Below are 20644 nucleotides of genomic sequence, written 5' to 3'. Positions count from 1 at the left end.
GGTCCCTTAAGGGTTAGGGTTAATCCCTTAAAATATTGTAGCCCGGTCCATGCAGTCCAGCCATAGGTGAATTTACATTTAGCCAGATCTCGGATAAGCATAAATAATCCAGGTTGGAGTTAGTTAATAGATTATGAATTTGGTCACACTTTGGCAAGATGCTTCTGATATTTGAATGACCACAAAAGAGTCCCTTTGGCTATGTTGTGGGTCCCAGAGTATCTTGGGTTGGCTCAGGGTGCTGTATAGATGAGCAGATCTTTGTTTCTTAAGTACAATGTTTCTTGGGCATAAACCAATCTGGTACCTGCCCACCGCTGGAGGTTCAGGTAGCAGAGGTGTAGGCCCGGCTAGTAGAGGTGTAGATGAGAGGTAGATGCTTAGCAGCGGTAGCATGAGTGGCTCTTTTCTGACCTTAGTCAACAGGTCCACTCGACCACTCGACAGCCTTGCTTCTGCTTCCTCTATGGACGCCGCCTTCTTCGCCACCAGACCCGATAACAATCCACAGACAGGACGGAAGTATCTAGAAACCGTAGTTTCCTGCTTGAAACCGATATTTAATAAGTTCTAATGGCTATAGTTAATGTTAAAGTCCAGTATTGATGAACAAGTTGCAAAAAGACACACAAAAAACTTGAATACTCTGCACAAGTAGGGAAAGCTTGAAGCCACTGCATGCCCATGCCGCCACCAGTCTCCTTCTGAGTGGCCCCATGCAGTGTGTTGACTTCTTATCGTCGTGCCAGCTTCACGGCCGTATTTTATTATTCTTCGGAGTCAGAGTCTTGGTCCACACGATAATTTGCAGTTCCGCACTTCGGAAGATGCAAGCTTTAGGCGGTGAACAACGGCATGTGTGCGCCGGTGGCCAAGCAAAAGCGGCAGCGCTTCGTGGAGAAGAACGGTCCTGCAACATGCAGCACATCAACCTGTGCGGAGAGACCAGCCGCTACATCTTGGACCTCTTCACCACACTGGTGGACCTCACAAGAATTTATTTTTTATTCATTCGCAGCATATAGATCGCCACAACACGCACACATCTCCAGAGGGGAAGTGTATTCACTTTGCGCGTCTCCCTCTTAAACGCATGGCGGAGCACACTAACATTAAGAGCCGGGAAAATTGTTAGGGACCCCTACCACCCTGGTCACAACCTGTTCCAGCTGCTGCCCTCTGGCAGACGCTACAGGTCTCACAAAACACGGACAAATAGACTTAGGGACAGTTTTTTCCCAAAGCCATCAGGGCTCTGAACTTGCATTAGCACGACACACAATCCCTTCTGTGCAATAACTTCGTTGTGTGCAATAACAGTTCAATATCTTGGATTGTGCAATATTTTAGAATTACCTTGCCCAGACGTGACTTTTTAAATTACTTATTTATGTTTTTACTGGGAAAACGCACTTTGTGGAGTGGCACCACCAATTTTGTTATACGCAGCTGTGTATAATGACAATAATGGCTTTTGATTTGATTTGATTTGAACATGGTTCCTACCAGCTGAATTATGGACAAAAGAAGGCCCCAGTGTAGATTCATTTATACTGCAATGGGGTGCTACGGCTTTAGCATATCAAGGAACGTCAATATTTGGGGGGAATTTTTCATCTGTCTTCCACTTGCGAGTTTCAGTGTGGATTTTGCCATTTTGATGAACTTTTTTTGTACTTAAGAAAAATAATAATCGGACATAGGCTTTGTCATCATCATTGAGAAGCCTAATTGTCATCATACCCAGAAACTGCGTATGAAAAAATCTGCAATGTAGTGAATCTGCGAAAGTTGAAGCTGCGAAGTGATGAAGGATCACAGTCATAATTTAATTAAGATGATGTAGATTGGTCTTGTGTGATTGATATTATTTTCAAGACCATGATTCATGTTTGGGTTTATCTTTTCTACTCGTTTTTAAGGTTTGGGAATTCATATTTAAGGGTACTGTTGGAAAAAAATGGAAGTCAACCTCAAAATATTATTTGACATGAATTTGCCAAAGAAAAGAGTGAAGCTTCCCAATTTTTAGGACAGTGATACCTGTGCTTTTGCTAAATTGCTAATTTCCTACCACCTCTGATAATATAGAAAATTAAACAAAGCGTGGCCCAGTGGGCGAGTTGTTAGCGTGTCGGCCTCACAGCTTTAGGGTTGAGGGTATGATCGCAGGTGATTCCTCACTGTGTGAAGTTTGGATGTTTTCCTTGGGCTTGCGTGGGTTTTCTCTGGGTAGTATGTTTTTTCTCCCACATCCCAAAAAGATGCGGGGTAGACTGGTTGAACACTTTAAATTACCCCTCGTTATCAATGTAAGTCAGGGGTCTCAAACTCAATTTACCTGGGGGCCGCTAGAGGCCGAGTCTGGGTGAGACTGGGCCGCATCAGGATTTCCACAAGAAAAGCGGTGATAAAACATTCCAACGTTATCAAATATCTTTATTTTTTAACAAAAAATAATGAATTAAATAAATTAACTTAAAGATGAATAAAAAATAAATCAATCAGTAATACAAAAATACAATAATAATAATAATGAGCATACAGTAGATATACACTGGCTGGCTAAGTAGAGAAAATGAATTATTTTTATTCCTTTTCAAATGTCTGTATTAACAGCTCTTTAACCTTTAACTTTCTGAACTTGAATGGAACATTGAACATGAAATATTCTGAACACGGCTTCTCTTGCCTACTTCTTGCTGCTAGAGACCTGGCAGCGCTTCTTCTCACATAGTCACATTTGCCTTGAGGGAGGAAGCAGTGGAGACCCTCAGTATTGCTTGAAGATGCTCATCAGTAAGTCTGGACCTGTACTTGGACTTATTGAAGTTCAAGGTGGAGAAGAGCTTCTCACACAAGTATGTGCTCCCAAAAAGGCACATGGTCCGCTTGAACATTCGGGAAAGTTCAGGGAAGCTGGGGGTCAACTCTCTCAAAAATTGCCCAAGCTTGTCTGCTTCTCCACTCACCTCCCTGAACTTGGCTTTGAGTGCAGAGTTGCACTGCAGGTCAATGAGCTCCATTTGAAGCTCAGGAGGGGCATCTTGCACATCAAAGGAGAAGGGGTCCACAAAAATTTGAAATGTGGCTTTGTGTGTCTTGAAGTCTGCAAATCTGTGATCAAATTCCTCCTGTAGCTTCGAAATGGCCTCAACATACTTCTCACCACTGAATGGTGTGCCTGCATCCACGAGAGCCTTGCATGCTGGGAAATGGCAAAGGTTTGTCTGAGAGAGCTGGGCTTTCCATAACACAAGTTTAGTGCAGAATTCTCTCACATTGTCATAGGCAGCACTGACAAGTTGCCCCTGGCCTTCTCAATGGCATCACACACCTGGTGAAATATTTCCTTAGCGGTGGTCTGGCCATGCATTGGAATTACTGTGAGCAACTCCTCCATTACTTCAAAATTGTCATCAACACCACGGACATAAATTGCGAGCTGGGCAGTGTCTGTGATGTCTGTGGTCTCATCAAGAGCCACTGAATATACACTGAAACATTGTGCTTTCTCACACATTTGATCATAAATGTCACTTGACAGGTGAGAAATGCGCTCTGCCACGGTGTTGGCAGAAAGGCTGATGTGGTTGAACTGATTTTCCTTTTCTGGACAGACAATATGTGCAGCCTGTAATATGCACTTTTTGATAAATTCACCTTCTGTGAATGGCTTACCTGCTTTAGCAATCAACTCACAAATGGCGTAGCTAGCTTCGACTGCTGCATTACTGTCTTTGGTAGCCTTCTTGAAGAAATCCTGTTGCCTCAGAAGACGTGTTGTAAGACTGGCAACCTGGTTGGCTCTCTCATCTCCCTGGTATTTTTCGTACTCCTCAGCATGTCTCGTAGTATAATGACATTTCAAATTGTATTCCTTGTGCACCGCAACTTTTTCAGTGCAAATGACACACGTCGGGGTGTGTGCGCACTTTCGCTTTCCGATCGTATTGTATTACGGCAGTTCTCCGAATTTCTCAAGTGTCATGTTAACGCACTTACTGTTAAGTTTCAGTTTCACTCGCGGAGATGGCTACAGACACTGACACAGGCTGGATCACGGATCATAGCGCCTCATTCAGTTCTATGCTGAGAGCAGCGTAGGAGTGTGCGCGCCGAGCGAAGTGATCGGCTTCACGTCTTCTCCTCCACCCAGCTGATTGGAGGAATGAATGAGTGAGTGAGCGAGGCACTGGACAGCCCGGCCGATGTCCCGCCCTCCAGAGCCGTATACCTCACTGTGATTGGTTCATTCAGCTCCGAACACAACAAGTGTCATTCATATCAATCTTGCGGGCCGCACAAACATTAATCTTTCATATTAAGACGGGGGCCGCAAATTATCGTCCCGAGGGCCGCAGTTGGCCCGCGGGCCGCGAGTTTGAGACCCCTAATGTAAGTGCAATTGGTTATCCTTCTCCTCATGCCCTGTGATTGGTTGGCGACCAATTCAGGATATACTGCGCCTGGTGCCCATAGTTAACTGGAATAGGCTCCAGCACCCCCCACAACCCTTGTGAGGATAAGCAGTTCAGAAAATGAATGTTTAAACAAACAAAAAAATCTGCTTATATAACCCGGCATTGATGTGACTACTATGACGGCAGTATCCCCTCATGTACGTAAGCACTGCTAGACGGTAATACCTTGACATACAACTGTCCCAACATACGAGAAATTTGAGATACGAGGAAAATTCAGAGCACATTTTTGCCTTGAGATACAAGACAAATTTGAGCTAGAGCATACCAGATGGTTCCGGATGCGGCCGTCCAGGTGGCTAAGTATGCGAGAGGCTGCTTATTACAACAGTATGGCTCTGTCTTTCTCGCCGCATCTCCGTCCCTCGTAAAGATATCTATGAGGACCTGGCTGTACAGGTTGCATTTTTTTACTGGAGATAGTCGGTAATATGCGAAAAAGCCAGCGGAATCTACATGGGCTTGAAAACAAAGTAAGCATCTGAAAAAGACACCAGCGAAACCCTTAAAGCGAGTCTTGGCTGGTTCGATAATTTCAAAAGACAAACACTCAGTTCTGAGGCATGGAGAAATCAGGAAGTTACGCCTCGAATACATTAATATCATTGCCTCGGTTATCGCACAAGGTTTAAATTTTGTGTTACGTAACATTAAAACTGTTTTTAAGTGAGTGTGTACAGTAGTGCCCCGACATAGGAGCAATTTGAGATAGGAGTAAAATTTCGAGCAAATATTTACCTTGAGATACCAGACACATTTTGATATACGAGCATATAGCCAGGTGTGTTCAACGCGAGAAGCTGCTTTTGAGAACAACATGGGCACTGTCTTTCCCGTCCCAACTCCCTTGTGTAATGTCTCGACGAGCACTGGGCGGGGCGTAGCGTTTTTTCAGTGTTTTTTTCCCCCCCGTTAGTCAGTGCAGAATGGCGGAGCTTGCTCGCCAATACGGTAGGAGTACTACTTCCCGGGCAAGTCAGCAAGTGTTCGTGCGTTATCCTATTGTGAGGACATTTGTGTGCAGCATTTTCGAAGGGAAGACAAAAGCAAACAACCCTCGATAGGTTGCAGCTGAAAAAATTGAATTAAGTTTAGTGTAAAGTTAGAATGAACTTATTTTGAGTGTGTCTGTATCAAGTTCATTTAAATTTGTTTATGTTACGAGCGCGGTGCCGTGCAAAAAGTCTCTCTCGCCCCCCCCCCCCCCCCCTTCTCACTCTCTCTGTCCCCTCTCTCTCTCCCCTCCGCAAAATCCGCCTAATTTTACTACTATCAAACATCATAACCACCAGTTATTTGTTATTCTGTTAATAGATGGCGAATTAGAACAAATAAAAATGTTTTTCCATTCCAATATCCTGTTTTTTGGTGTTTTGGGTTGGAACGAATTAACGAGTTTTTCGTTCATTTCTATCTGAAACGTTGATTTGAGATATGAGTAAATCGACATACAAACTCAGTCCCGGAACACATTAAGCTCGTATTTCAAGGTACCACTGTATAGGAATCTAAGTTCATTTAAAGTTTATGTTACGAGTGCGTTGCCGTCAAGTCTCTCTCCTGTTCTTTATCTCTCTTTCTCGTCCGCACACTGCGCTTCCGTCTGGCTGTACTGAATAATATCATTTTAGAATTGAAGATCATAACGCCTAGATAGGCATTTGTTACTTTGTGAGTAGATGGTGAATTAGAATAAATCAAAAGATGTTTTTCCATCGTAATACCCCATTTGTGTTTGTTTTTCAGAGGGTGGGAATGGATTAATTTGTATTTAGTTCATTTCAATGGGAAAAATTTATTTGAGATACAGCCGTACCTCTACTTACAAAGTTAATTTGTTCCAGAACTTTTTTCGTAACTTGAAAATTTCGTAAATAGAGCAGTACTTTATGTAAATTCTCTAATTCGTTCCATGGTCCTCACACAACTACCAACTAAGCCCTTTAAAATTGGTCTAAGTGTTCCAATTTTGTATGAAAGATGTGAGGAACACACAAAATAAGAGAAAATTATAAGAAAATGATTTATTAATTTTCTTAAATGAATAACAAGCATACAAAATCTATCCGTGTTGAACCATGATATGCGCGCACGTATTTCCCGATGACCCGACGGCGTCAGGAAGTCGTCCACTTTAAAAAAAAAAAAAGTCAGACTTAGGCTTGTCATCATCATTGACTAGACAAAAGCCTAATTGTCATCATACCCAGCTGCGTATGACGAAATTGAAAGTGCTTCTCCACAAAGTGCGCTTTTCCCAGGCAAGAGCCCAACCAAGTAGTACATTTTAGACCAGGGGTCCCCAAACTTTTTCCTGTGAGGGCCACATAACTTTTCCCTTCTCTGATGGGGGGCCGGTGTCAGTTTGTAACAGAAAAAGTGTGACGATCGTAGGGGAGCTTAATTTTTTTATTGTTTTCCAGAAAGCCACACATAACCAAATAACCCTTTCCAGGTTCTTTACAGAAAAAAAGTCAGGAAACAAATAATAACACTATTAATGAAATAAATAATAACTAAATAACTCTCTCTGAGTTCTTCACAGAAAAAACAGGAAATAAATAACACTATTTATGAAATAAATAATAACTAAATAACTCTCTCTGGGTTCTTCATAGAAAAAAAAAGCCATGGAACATTAACTTTCTGTTGTGCCATGCACAATCTTAACAGAAAGAAGTTCAGCTCAGTTGTCAGAGCAGGATCTCTCTCACGTCAACACTTTTCAGCACAGTGCTTGCTGGTGAATTAGGCAGTGGACTCGTAGCGTAGGTGAGACCCCTTTTTCCAACTCCCGGTTCATGCGTCCCATTAGACCGCGAGTTTCGCCCACCATGCTAGGAGCCCCGTCATTCGTGATGCTAGCTAGCTTTGACCAGTCCAGGTCCAACTTCTCCATGGTTTGGCACACTTTGTCAAAAATATCCTCTCCCGTTGTAGTCCCTTTGAGACTTTGGAGGGCTGCCAGATCCTCGCATATCTCAAAGTTTGCGCTAACTCCACGAATAAAAATGAGCAGTTGCGCTGTGTATTGCACGCCCGTGCTTTCATCCAGTGCTAATGAAAAAAAGTCAAATTCTTTCGTCTTCTGCTGCAGCTGGGCATATACATTACTCCCGATTTCTTCAACGCGTCTGGTCATTGTACTCGCCGACAGACTTACAGCATTAAATGCATCTTTCTTCTCGGGACACACCTCCTCCGCGACAGCATCCATACATTTCTTAACAAACTCTCCGTCAGTGAAAGGCTTACCGCTGCTTGCTATCAGTTTAGCAACCCGAAAGCTGGCCCAAACGGATGCCTGGTTCAGCTGAGCTTGGCGTACAAATGTATTCTGCTGAGATAGTAGTCCACTTTTTCGCTTTGAGAGTTTGTCTGCTCGCTTGTCTTTGTGACGGGATTCATAGTGTCGGCGAAGATTGTATTCTTTGAATACCGCCACCGTCTCTTGACAGATGAGACAAACAGCCATTTCTTTGCATTGAACAAAAAAATAATCGTTTGTCCACTCCAGGTTAAATACCCTGCATTCTGAATCAATTTTTCTCTTACCTAACTTTTTCGCCATTATTCCGTTCTCTCTTTGACAGGGCGGGGCCTAGGATTTTTTTCTGGAGGCCAAATAGGAAATAAATCCGATAGCATCTCTGGTATTGTTCAGAGGGCCGGGCCAAATGTGCTGACGGGCCGTAGTTTGGTGACCCCTGTTTTAGACTGTGAAAAAATGTGCCGCGTTGCATTTGTACGTTTTTTATCGCTTAATAAGAGGAATTGCAATTGTTAATAAGGGCAAAATTTAGCCGAGATTGACAGGTATGTAAGAGAATCTTGAAACATGGATAGGGGTTTTTGTGAGACAGCCAATGAGAGCCCATTAGAGTGTAGCGAGGTTCTAAGGTGAGAATCTATGCATCCGCGACAATATTTTCAAAATAAAATAAAGGATAAGGAAATGCATTTACTTTTTGGTGGATTTCGTAACTTGGATCTTTTTTCGTATCTCGAGGCACTCATTTGTGTATAAGAAGCTTTCGTAACCTGAAAATTTCGTACCTAGAGACATTCGTAAGTAGACATAGCTCGATCCCGGAACGCATTAAGCTCGTATCTCAAGGTGCTGCTGTTCTTGGAAAAAAGATGTCTGGGACTCTTAACATTACCAAAGTCATGAGTTAGGGCAGGTATTTATAAATGACTGCACAAAGATGGCCCACTTCCTGGACATGCTTGCTTCTATTCACATTTGTTTCTCTAATGCACATCGGAAAATTATACTCGTTTTTTTTTAAATTTATTAAACAAGATTCTTTCAGTTGGAATCAGATGTTGACGGTGTATGCCACTTCAAAATTCCAAAGCCACTAGAAATAAGATGTAGATGGCCATGCTCACATTTTATATGGAGAAAAACATTGCATAATTCCTTATAGTCAAATGACTAGACAAATAGTACTTTCTCATCACCATTCTTAAGGACTAGGTCAGGATTTGGGAAAGAGAGAGCCATAAACAATTTAGATTTTCAAATGTTATTCCTTGAGAGTCAGAATTTAAAAGTAAAAATACATCATGCAATTGTGTGCATTTTTTTTCTCATTTAACCACTTTTAAAGTACAGTAATAACTCGACATACGAGTGTCCCAACATACAAGTAAATGGAGATAAGAGTAAAATTCCAAGCAAATATTTGCCTTGAGATACGAGACAAATTTTGAGATACGAGCATACGAGACAGCCAGGTGGCCGAGACGCGAGAGGCTGCTTATGATTTCACTGCATTGTCTTTCTCGCCGCATCTCCCTCGTGTAAAGATATCTATGAGCAATGGGCGGAGCGTTGCATTTTTGTCCGTGTTTTTTTTTGCGTTAGTCTGTGGAGAATTAAGAGAAAAACAATGTGTCCATAGCAAGCAAGTGCAATGAATGGTAGTGCTAAGAAAAGGCGTATGATGAATTTAGCACGAAGTAATCGAAAAACATTAGCTCGCCAATATGAGAAGAGCACCCGGACAAGTTGGCAGGTGGACGTGCGTTATCCTAATGTCAGGACACTTGTGTACGTCATTTTCATAATATTTTGAAGTGTAGACAAAAGCAAACAATCCTAGATAGGTTCCTTTTAAAAACTCCGACTAAAAGAAAAGGTGGAAGCGAGGCAAAAAGAGCCAATCCCGAAGAAGAAAAGTAAAACATTTAAAACTAAATTAAAATTAAGTTTAGTGTAAGGTAAGATTAAAATTTATTTTAAAGTGTATCTGTATCGTAATCTAATTTCATTCAGCTAAATTAAATTTATGTTTATATTATGTTACGAGCGCGTTCTCTCTATCTCCCTCCTCCTCGCACTCCACGCTGTACTGAATAATGTCTCATTTTAGTATTAAACATCATAACCACTAGTTATTTTTTACTCTGTTAGTAGATGGTGAATTAGAACCAATACAAATGTTTTTACATTGTAATATCCTGTTTTTTCAGAGGGTGGGAACAAATTAATTTGTATTTAGTTCATTTCTATGGGAAACGTTGATTTGAGATACGAGTAAATCGACATACGAGCTTGGTCCCAGAAGGCATTAAGCTCGTATCTCAAAGTATTACTGTACAAATCTCTCAATTCTTTTGACATGATTGTTACGCTGTTGCTAATGAATGAGAATCATTCATCATATATGGTGCGTTCAAGACTCAGCTCCCTCACCAGGGGTTTCCATATTTTACCTCAAAGGTTAGCGGAGAGCCACATACAGTAATACTTTGAGATACGTGCTTAATGCGTTCCGGGACCGAGCTAGTTTTATTCGATTTACTCGTATCTCAAAATCAACGTTTCCCATAGAAATGAACTAAATACAAATTAATTCCTTTCCACCCTTTGAATATAACACCAAAAAACAGGATATTACAATGGAAAAACGTATATTTATATGTTCTAATTTACCATCTACTAACAGAGCAATAAATAACTAGTGGTTATGATGATTAATAATAAAATGACAGATTATATTCAGTACAACGCGAGGTGCGCGCAAGAGAGGGAGAGAGAGGGAGAGAGATAGAAAGAGAGACAGAGACTTGTTGGACGGCAATGTGCTCGTAACATAACATGTAAACATAAATTAACTTAAATGAAGGTTTCTGGTGGTGTTGAAGGCTCCCCTTTTTTAGATGCTTGCTTTGCTTTTTAATTCATGTAAATTCCGCTGGCTTTTTAACATATTATCGACTCGGTCACACGATCTCCCGCTAACTGTTTATCTTTTATCCATATTAAAAGAAGGCTCTCCACCTTGTTATGAATGTCACTGCGCAGTTTTTGAAATTATGGTTAGTCTTTGGAAAGCTTGATATCCTTAATAGCGTCCTTCTGCTTCAGGATGGTACATATTGTTGAAAAACTCTTCTCATTAGCGAGCTAGCTCCGTCAAACGTACACCACTCATGGGAAAAAAATGCAACACTCCGCCGAGTGCGCGTAGAGATCTTTACACGAGGGAGATGCCGCGAGAAAGAGAATCATAAGCAGCCTCTCGCATCTCGTATGCTTGTATTTAAAAAAATTGTCTCGTATCTCAAGGTAAATATTTGCTCGGAATTTTACTCATATCTCAAATTCCTCGTATGTCAGGGCACTCGTGTGTCAAGGTATTACTGTACACCCATCAAGAGAACCACATATTGCTCCCAAGCCATAAGTTTCCTACCCCTGGACTTGGTACTGTATCTTTATTTTCATATTTTTTTTCTTTATTGGCTGTAGTCCAAGCAAAGCAAAAAAATGATGAAGCCAGCAGATCAGAGGCCAAATTTCTGAAGATGAAAGCCTGGTCCAAAGCCAGAATAAGACAACTGGAGGATGAATTAAAAAAAAAACAGGTGAGCTGATGGAAAAATTTAATCAGTTCTCTCTTTTTTTAAAGTATTTATTGTTAGATGTAAGTTATGAATGTTATTCTATAGTGGGAAGCCTAACTAATTTTACAACTCTAAATTAAAATGAAACAGTGGCAATTGTAGGGCCTTGATTTACAGTGCGCCACAATTTTGGTTTTAACATAATATATTATCTAGATGGGATTCATGCACTCTGCTTGCTGACATAAGAAATCTCTATTGACAATTGATTATTAATTATGCATTCATTCATTCATTTGCAACACAGCTCATCCTCGCCAGGGTCGTGAGGTGCTCAAACCTATCCCAGTTTACCCTGGGTGAAAGGCGTCCACACCCTAAACTGGTCCCCAGTCAATCATAGGGCACACACAGAAACAGAAAACCAGTCGCACCCATAATCACTCATAATTATGAGTTAATCAGCTCTTTTCTAATTGTTTAAAGATAAATAAAACATACATTATAAATATCCTTAACGTGCAAGACCATTGTGCAAACTATTTATGCTTGGAAATCAGATTTTTTTTAGACCTGACAATAGAGAAAATTTTATTTGAAAGTTAAAAGTATGCTGCTTTTGTGTAGCCATTGCTGTGATGACTGTGACATCAGTCACTGCTGTAAACCACAGGAGTCTACATTCTAGTGCAGGGCTGGGCCAACTATTCTACAATCAGCCGCAGTGGATGCGGGTTTTCGTTTTTTAACCTATAAGAGAAAACCTTTCCATCAATCTGGTAGAAAGAAGTGCAATCAGATCAGTAGATTGCAGTCAGTGTTGCCTGTCTGTGTTGGATCGGTTCGAACAAAAACCTGCACCCACTGCGCCCCTCGAGGAGTGGTTTGCCAACCCCTGTTCTAGTGGTAAATTAACTTTTTAAAGTCTGAAAATTACTGTAGTAATTTGCATCAGCCAAAGCAGAGCACCCGATTTGTTTTGTCACACCCCTTTCAACGTTATGCAACAAATTGACCTCTTCAGTCAAGGTACCACAAATCCTTATCTTTGAGCCATTTGTCCTATTTCCCTTTAAGTCTGGCAGTGTTGCTCCTGATATAATTGTCCTGCGAAGTCGAATTGCGGAACTGGAGGTGGAACGAGAGGAACACCTTTGGAAAGTAGAGCAGTATGATGAACTCAAAGCAAACAATGGTAAATGAAACTAATACTCCTTTCTGACAGGTTTTGCTTTAGTTTCCTTTGACTTGTAAATGACAATTACATAAAAAATGTATCCGCGTGTTGATTTATTATTAGACATATTGGAGGCTAAATTGGTGGTATATGAGGAACAAGAAAGGACATTGCAGGCAGACCTGGATCAATTTACAAAGAGAGCTGCCTCCCAGGTGTGGTAATGTGGAATGGTGGTGGACTTTCGTCTTATCTTTTTCTATTAAGGTTGTTTCTGTCACCTGACTTCTGATGCTCTTTATGACCACAGGTAAGTGAGACTGGGAGTGCTGATGATCCTCAGAGCCAGGTCTTGGAGTGGCAGGAGATGGTAGATGAGGTAGCCAGTCCCAGAGATCAGGCCATTGAAGAGAAGGCTGCCATGGCACTTCGCATTCGCCACATGGAGGAAGAACGAGAGGGTAAGGCCAGATGACAATAATCAATGACACAGGTTTAGAAAAGCAATCAAAGTAGAAATATGACTCAATAAGCATTAAATTATTATTTTTCTTGCAAAAACGGCAATAAAAAGATCTCTAGTTCTACTGCACAGTACCTGTTCGTGGATACTGTAGACCAAACATGGCCGCAATAATCGCAAAACCACGATAACCCCTATAATTTTTTTAATCATATTTACATTTTTTCGCATCCATACAATATCAAGTCTAAATACTTAACTTTACACAATTATATACATATGTGAATACCGTAATGTATTAATATTTATTAATGGAATCTATATATAATAAATGTGTAAATACTGTTCTCACCTCTGACAATAGCTCTTCTCTGCTTAATCTTAATCCCAAAAAATGATGAGAGACCTGTGCAGTACGATTAAGGTGAATTGAAGATGATGAAGATGATGTAGCGCTCAGGTTATCAGGAGCTTTATTCTAAGCCAGGCTCCCGGCCGCTCTGTCTGCTCTTAGGGCTCTATTTTCAGATGAGAGCAATGGCTTCCCCCTTGCAGCTGGCATTATTTTTCTTTGGCGCTGAGTTGAGTGGCAGTCCCCTAACTTCTGCCATTTCTCTTCGATTTTGAGTTTTGTAGTCTTGCGCCTGCGAGTTTCAGCGTGAATTTTGCAATTTTTATGAACATTTTCATTTGGATACTTAATATAAAATACCGCGATTAGACTGAAGGCACCAAGTGGTAAAGGATGATAGTACATAACTGTAAACAAGAGCCATGTCTTTATTTCGATGAACAAGGAAACCTATTTTTCGGACTATAAGTCGCATAGCCAAAAAAGGTACAATGAAAGGGAAAAAACATGTCACCCTAGAGTAAAATTTGCATTTTGGGGGGGAATTTTATTACAATCCAAAACAAAGCACAGACATGTCATCCTGAAATTCATTCATTCATTCATGCATTTTCTGAAACGCTTATCCTCACAAGGGTTGCAGGGGGTGCTGGAGCCTATCCCAGCTAACTATGGGCACCAGGCAGAAGGACACCCTGAATCGGTGGCCAATCAATCGCAGTGCATAAGGATGTCAAGGTATAACAATATAAAAAAACAATAGGGTAAATATAATTTTTCCCCAAAGTTTTAAAAAAAATAAAAAAAATTGCTAAGCCCTTCTCAGTTGTTTTAATTGAATTGAATTGAATGCGTTTATTGTCAATATACAAGTATAATGAGATATAAAGCGTTGACCACCTACACAAATAACAACAACAAAAGAACAGACAAATAAATTATCAATAAATAATAAATTTATAAGTAGTCCAAGTGAGATCAGCAGTGGGGAGCGGCCTTCTTCCGTCTGAAGTCCAGGATGAGTTTCATGGTTTTGTAGATGCTGGGAAGGGTAGGTAGGGGGCAGTTGATGATCTTTTCGGCTGTGTTGATCACCCTCTGCAGTCTTTTCCTGTCGGCTTCTGTGCAGCTTGAGTGCCACACTGACACAGCATAGGTCAGCATGCTCTCAATGGCAGATCTGTAGAAGGTCACCAGCAGGTTGGTGTTTAGTTGCTCCTTCCTGAGTACTCTCAGGAAATGTAGCCTCTGCTGTGCCTTCTCGACAAGTGCTGTGGTGTTTGCCGCCCGAGTGAGATCAGCAGAGATATGGACACGTAGGAATTTAAAAGCCTCCACTCGCTCCACACATTTGCCGTTGATATCCAAGGGGGGACTGAGCAGCCTTGTTCCATCGTAATTCCAGGATGAGTTCTCTGGTTTTGGAGATGTTCAGCGCCAAGTTGTTGACAGCGCACCACTCGCTGAGTCTAACAACCTCATCTACTGTAGGCAGACATTTACTGTAGGCTGTCTCATTCTCCCCTGTGATCATCCCCACCACCGTTAAATTGTCCGTAAATTTCACAATTATGTTCTCAGGGTGCGTGGGTCTGCAGTCGTGTGTGTAAAGTAGTGGACTCAGCACACAGCCTTGGGGTGAGCCGGTGCTGAGCGTTCGGGTGGATGAGATGTGGCGACCCAGCCCCACGTGCTGGGGTCGGTTGACCAGAAAGTCCTTAATCCAGGAGCATGTGGAAGATGGGAGCCCCAGGTTGGCCAACTTGGGGATAAAAATGTCTGTTTTATGGTGTTAAATGCTGAGCTGTAGTCGATGAAAAGCATTCGTAATATGCCCCCTCTTTTCTCAAGGTGGCTCAATGCAAAGTGGAGGGCGGTGGTTATTGCATCTTCGGTGGATCTATTCGGCCGATATGCGTATTGATGTGGGTCATGGATGAGGGGAAGACAGGCTTTGATGTGTTTCAGTACCAATTTTGCAAAGCTTAGTGATGATTAATGTGAGAGCTAGTGGGCGGGAGTCGCCCAGATTGTTTTTGAGTACTGTGATGACGGGGGCCTTATTTTAGACAGGCTGGGACGGACGGAGGCTTGTTTTAGTGAAAGGCTGAAAATGTCTGAGAAGACTGGTGGTAGTTGGTCAGCACAGGCCTTAAGTACTTTCCCTGGTATTCCATCCGGTCCTGTGGCCTTCCTGGGGTTGCCTGCACGGAACACACATCTCACATCCACTACCTCCACAGTGAGTGGTGTGACCCTTTTTCCCGTGCTTGGTGTGTGATGAACAGGAGGTTGAGGTGGTGTGACTGGGTGGTGGGCTTGGGACTCAAAGCGGGCGAAAAAGTTGTTTAGGTCCTCTGCCAGTGCCGCAGGAGTCGCAGCTTGGCCCTTGTAGTTGTTGAGGAACCGTATGCCACATCACTCGGGAGTTGTCAAGTTGCCCTACTATCTTGCCCTTGTAGCCTGCTTTGGCAGCCTTGATGCCTCTCCTCATGTTGGTGCGAGCCATGTAGCGTGCCCTGTCGCCGGATCTGTGGCCTTCCTGGGGTTGCTTGCACGGAACACACATCAACAGCATCACTCCAGCTATGTTTTCGGCTTTGGGAAGGGAAACAACCTGCACTTCCGCAGATAAACTCTTAGGTTACCTCGTCTCTGATTTAGATACGTTGTATAACCATTTTGGACATCCATACATTGTTAATACTTTTTGCAGAGCTGCCAACTTCTCCAGAATTTCAGGAGTTTACTCCGGACAAGTAATGCAAACTCTGGGACTCCTGACAACCTCCCTAAACTCCGCAAATCCAAAAAATTGACACCTAATTTTTCTTTGAAGCAACCATTTCAAAAAAGGAACACATTTCCAATTTAAATGCCTCGAAATTCACACCATCGCTACGGCTTCCGCCATCTTGAGTCAAATCCACTCTAAACTGGATGAATTCGGTAACACGAGTGCATTGTGAATCATCCGAGTTACAAGTTCTGACGAATGATTTTTCTTGAGCAACTTAGTGTGCCAATCGATTCGGAATCGATTGCATAGATAGCCTCTATCACTTTAACATTTTCGTTATTTTTCATAAGGGACTCATTATTAAGGCTGACTAAACCACCAGTCTTTTGTTTTGAAACAAATCCTATCATTTCCGGGGTTGTTTTAAAGGAAGTAGGAGTACACTGCACTGGTAAGTTTTATTAATATGTCTGCTTGGGATAAGCGCAAAATGGATGGCAATTTGGATGAAACTTCTAAGAAGAAACCCAGACACTCGGAGAAGTTTATTGGTTCGTATTTGAAGAAATATCCCATGTTGAAGCCATCTCCAAAAGGACTGACATTTGCACATTGCAGAACATGCTAGTGCGGGTTAGGACCAGCTGAAAAAGTTATGTTAATGTTGTGGAAATTTGAATTTGAGAATAAATGATCAATAAATTATACAGTGGTACCTTGAAATACGATCTTAATGCATTCTGGGACTGAGCTCGTATGCCGATTTTCTCGTAACTCAAACGAACGTTTCCCATAGAAATGAACTAAAAACAAATTAATTCGTTCCAACCCTCTGAAAAACACCAAAAACAGGATATTGGATTTGATTTTTTTTTAGTTTTTCTAATTCACCATCTATTAACAAAGTAACAAATAAATAGTGGTTTAATACTACTAAAATGTGTTTAATATTATATTATTAAAGTTAGATGGATATCGCGGAGGAGAGAGACGGACAGAGAGACTCTATTTGCCCCGCCTCCACCCTGACTTTCAGATGCAACCTAGATGTTTGCTTTTGTATTCCCTTCAAAATATTCCCAAAATGATGCACACGTAGTATATACGCCATTCGCACTGACTAACGGGAAAAAACACTGAAGAAATGCAACGCTCCACCCAGTGCTCGCAGAGACATTACACGAGGGAGTTGCGACCAAAGAGATATTACACGAGGGAGTTGCGGGGAGAGAGACAGTGCCCATGATGTTCTTATGAGTAGCCTCTCGCGTCCGTTGTCTGCTCGTATATGAAAATTTGTCTCGTATGTCAAGATAAATATTTTCTCAAAATTTTCCTCGTATCTCAAATTGCTCGTATGTCGAGGTACCACTGTACTTTGTTCACTTTTTTTACTTATTTTCATTATGATGTACTTTTTCAATAGTTTGCAAAAACACAATATTTCAATTAATGTAAAAACATTATTTACAATGTCCTATGTTATTTTTATATTTTATATCAATTTTGCGTGAATCGCATTTACCCCTGATGAAAACATAAAACTCCGGAAATGTGACAAGGGTACTCCTGAAATGGAGTCGACAGAGGTTGGCAGCTCTGATTTTCGTCTTAAGTAAATTTTAATGTCAGTTGCTGGTCTCATAAGGCTTACAGTGATCACCAAATGAATCGGATAGATATTGAAGATATTGAAGGCATGAGTAGAACTAACCTACAAACTAAGTACAAACTATGCTTACTTAACACCCAATGTATAATTGAATTGGTCAATGGAAATTTGGAGGGTTGAGTTTGTGAAATGTCAAATGACTTTTCTAGCCAGCCCCAACTCTTTATTTATTTATTTTAATATTTTTTTTTAGGTTTGTTCACACGATGAAATTTAAAACTAATATGTTCCTTTAAAATAATACATCTCAGTTAAAACTTTTTTTGAATCTGTTTTTATTATCACATTTGTTTTATATTATTTTATTTATATTTTTGGGAATTGTGGTCGTACATATGGAATGAGAATGTTTTGTTGTTGAATGTTTTTCCCTATTGTCTTACTGAACATTATTTTTCTTTTATTGTATTATCTGTCTTCATTGTTAATGTTGAGCACTCCATTGACCCTGTGCTGTACCATCTTGAGGACCACTGGCCCCACTTCTCCTCTCCAGCTCCTGCTCCATGGATTGGAGTAGCCACACAGAACAGTTTCCCATCAGTTTTGTGCATACAGGCTCCTGAGATTTTGTGCAGCTCTTATTGCCTGTACTGGTTACAGTTTCCCAGAATGTTTCCCTATTGGGGTGAAGTGCAGCCAGTACAGTGGTACATTACACATTTGTATCTTAGTTTTAGTGTGCCTTCCTACTCACTCCCCAGTATTTATTTTCCTGCACTCACTGTTTTGACTTTCTTTTTTAGAATCATGCTTCTCATATTTTGTTGTCAATTTGAAATTATAAAAAAAATAGTAGTAATAACAATGATTTTGGTAGAACAGATATGTACATCTGGAAAATATATCCCCCTTCTGATATATCACAGTAAAGCCAGCCTGTATTATCTGTTACTTCCAATCGACCCACTTTGTGCCCCCAATGCAGTTCAGTGCATAGTCCATACAGTGACTTTGGTCATTGTCACTGAGTAGCCACTCTCACAACAATGATGTAGGTGAAGAAATATAGAAGCTTACAAATAAGATCCGCTCAATACCAATATGTAAAAGTACGTTTTGTTGGGAAAAATATTTTCCTTGCTATCGAAGAAGTCACTATAATTTTCGTTGCAAAACCATTCGATAGCTTGGGAGCTTGAATAGAGAGAGTGACTCTTGAACCTATGTACTTTTGTCGGTCCTAGAGTTAGCAAAGGATGGTTGTTCATTCGAGTGTCTATAACAGGGGCGCAGTCCTCAAAGGGCCGCAGTGGGTCCTGGCCTTTGTTCCAACCAATGCAACACAGGCAGTTTAACCAATGAGCTTTCTGCTCAAACAAGCAGCACCTGACTACAATAGACTGTTTTTTTATTTAAGACATTGGGTTGGTGAAAAGTTCTCCTATCATTCGGTTGGACTAAAAACCTGCACACACTGCGGCCCTTTGTGGACTAACTGCCCACACCTGGTCTACAGTAATCCCTCGAATATCACAGATAATGTAATGTAGAGAATGGCCGCGATAATTGAAAAACCGCAAAGTAAGATCACCCCTATTATTACTACCATACTACGTTTTTGCGCGTATACAGAAATACAAGTACACAAGTACAATTATCCAGAAGTGTATTTATTAAATATTACAGCTATAAGTATATGAAATAACTGACATGTATTATCTAAATATATTCATCTATTCATTTTCTGCTTTATCGTCAGAAGGGTCGCAGGGGGTGCTGGTGCCCATCCCAGCTAATTTTCGGGCCAAAAGGGGTGGACACCCTGAATCGGTGACCAGCCGATTGCAGGACACAAGGAGACAGACAATCATTCATGCTCACACCATACCTAGGGACAATTTAGTGTCCAACCAGCCTACTATGCATGTCTTTGGAATGTGGGAGGAAACCAGAGTACCCAGAGGAAACCCACACAGGCCCACAGGGGAGAACATGCAAACTCCACACAGGTGGACTGACCTGGATTTGAACCCAGAACCCCAGGACTGTGAGGCTGCCGCGTTAACCACTCAATCGCCGGGACGCCTTATCTAAATATAATCTATATATAAAAATTGTAAATATTTTAAATACTATACTTACATTGAAAATGGTTCCTATCCGCTTAATTTAAATAAAATAAAATAAAAGGTTATTAGTAGCTTTAGTCCAAGTCTCTTTTGTCAGATTCGAGAAGCATTAGATCATGCATGGAATCTTCAGGAGGTGCCGTAGAGGATTTTATGAGCGTTTTTTGTCGCACAACGAATATTTGGCCACTGTTTCTTTTTGGTACAAATATGCTTTTGTACAAGGACATGAAACTGTCAAGACAATTGCCATATTTAATGGCTATGACCATGTAGTCATTAATCTCCATGACCAGGTCTTGCATATTGAAAATTTTCTTGCAAGTTCTGGAAGTACTAATACCACTTCGCTCCTCCGCGCCCTCCAGCCGTCCTGAGACCTCTATTTTCAGATAAGAGCAACGGCGTCAGCCTGGTACCCCGACTTAAATGGAAACCGAACTTCTACTTTGCTCCTCTGCGGCCTCCAGTAGTCTTAGTCATCCAGAGGGCTCTATTTTTGGACAAGGGCGACAGCGTCCGCCATAACGTCGCTCGGAGCTTGCATTTTGAAACTTTTCTGGGAAATTCCACCATCAGCTCTGTGACCCCAAGGCTCCCAGCCATTCATCCCACTGAGCAAACTATTTTCAAATAAGGGCCACGTTGTCAGCCGTAAGGTCGCCTTGGGCTCGTATATCTGAAAAATATCCACCCACACAGGCTCCCGGCCGTGCAGTCTGCTCAGAAAGGCCCGCTATTTTTCTTTCTCAGTGCTGAGTTGAGTGACAGTCACCTGTCTTCCGCCATTTTCTTAATGGCAAGCGGAAGACAGGGAAGTGTCTTG

The 20644-nt window shown here is 41.4% G+C and overlaps 1 protein-coding gene and 1 long non-coding RNA gene across 7 annotated transcripts in view; one reads left to right on the top strand and one right to left on the bottom strand.

Annotated features, from left to right (window-relative positions):
• Positions 1-20644, top strand: part of LOC144070696 (uncharacterized) — an 88031-nt gene that overhangs the window by 28312 nt on the left and 39075 nt on the right. For all 6 annotated transcript variants that reach the window (XR_013299432.1, XM_077595124.1, XM_077595123.1 and 3 more), the window contains 4 exons: positions 11248-11363; positions 12420-12537; positions 12643-12734; positions 12830-12980. Coding sequence is in view for 5 of the 6 variants with exons in the window: in XM_077595124.1 (XP_077451250.1) it covers positions 11248-11363; positions 12420-12537; positions 12643-12734; positions 12830-12980 (477 nt within the window). In the remaining variant the exon portion in view is untranslated. The remainder of the gene's footprint in view (positions 1-11247; positions 11364-12419; positions 12538-12642; positions 12735-12829; positions 12981-20644) is intronic.
• LOC144070669 (uncharacterized) lies at positions 2802-3935 on the bottom strand. The gene is made up of 3 exons (XR_013299427.1): positions 3682-3935; positions 2973-3612; positions 2802-2822 (listed from the first exon to the last, which is right to left on the bottom strand). It is a non-coding gene; the product is annotated as an uncharacterized LOC144070669 (long non-coding RNA).

The sequence above is a fragment of the Stigmatopora argus genome, chromosome 2 (assembly GCF_051989625.1).
Source record: "Stigmatopora argus isolate UIUO_Sarg chromosome 2, RoL_Sarg_1.0, whole genome shotgun sequence".
Lineage (NCBI taxonomy): Eukaryota > Metazoa > Chordata > Actinopteri > Syngnathiformes > Syngnathidae > Stigmatopora > Stigmatopora argus.
Note: the sequence above shows the minus strand (reverse complement) of the source record. Positions and strands in the feature narration are given on the sequence as shown.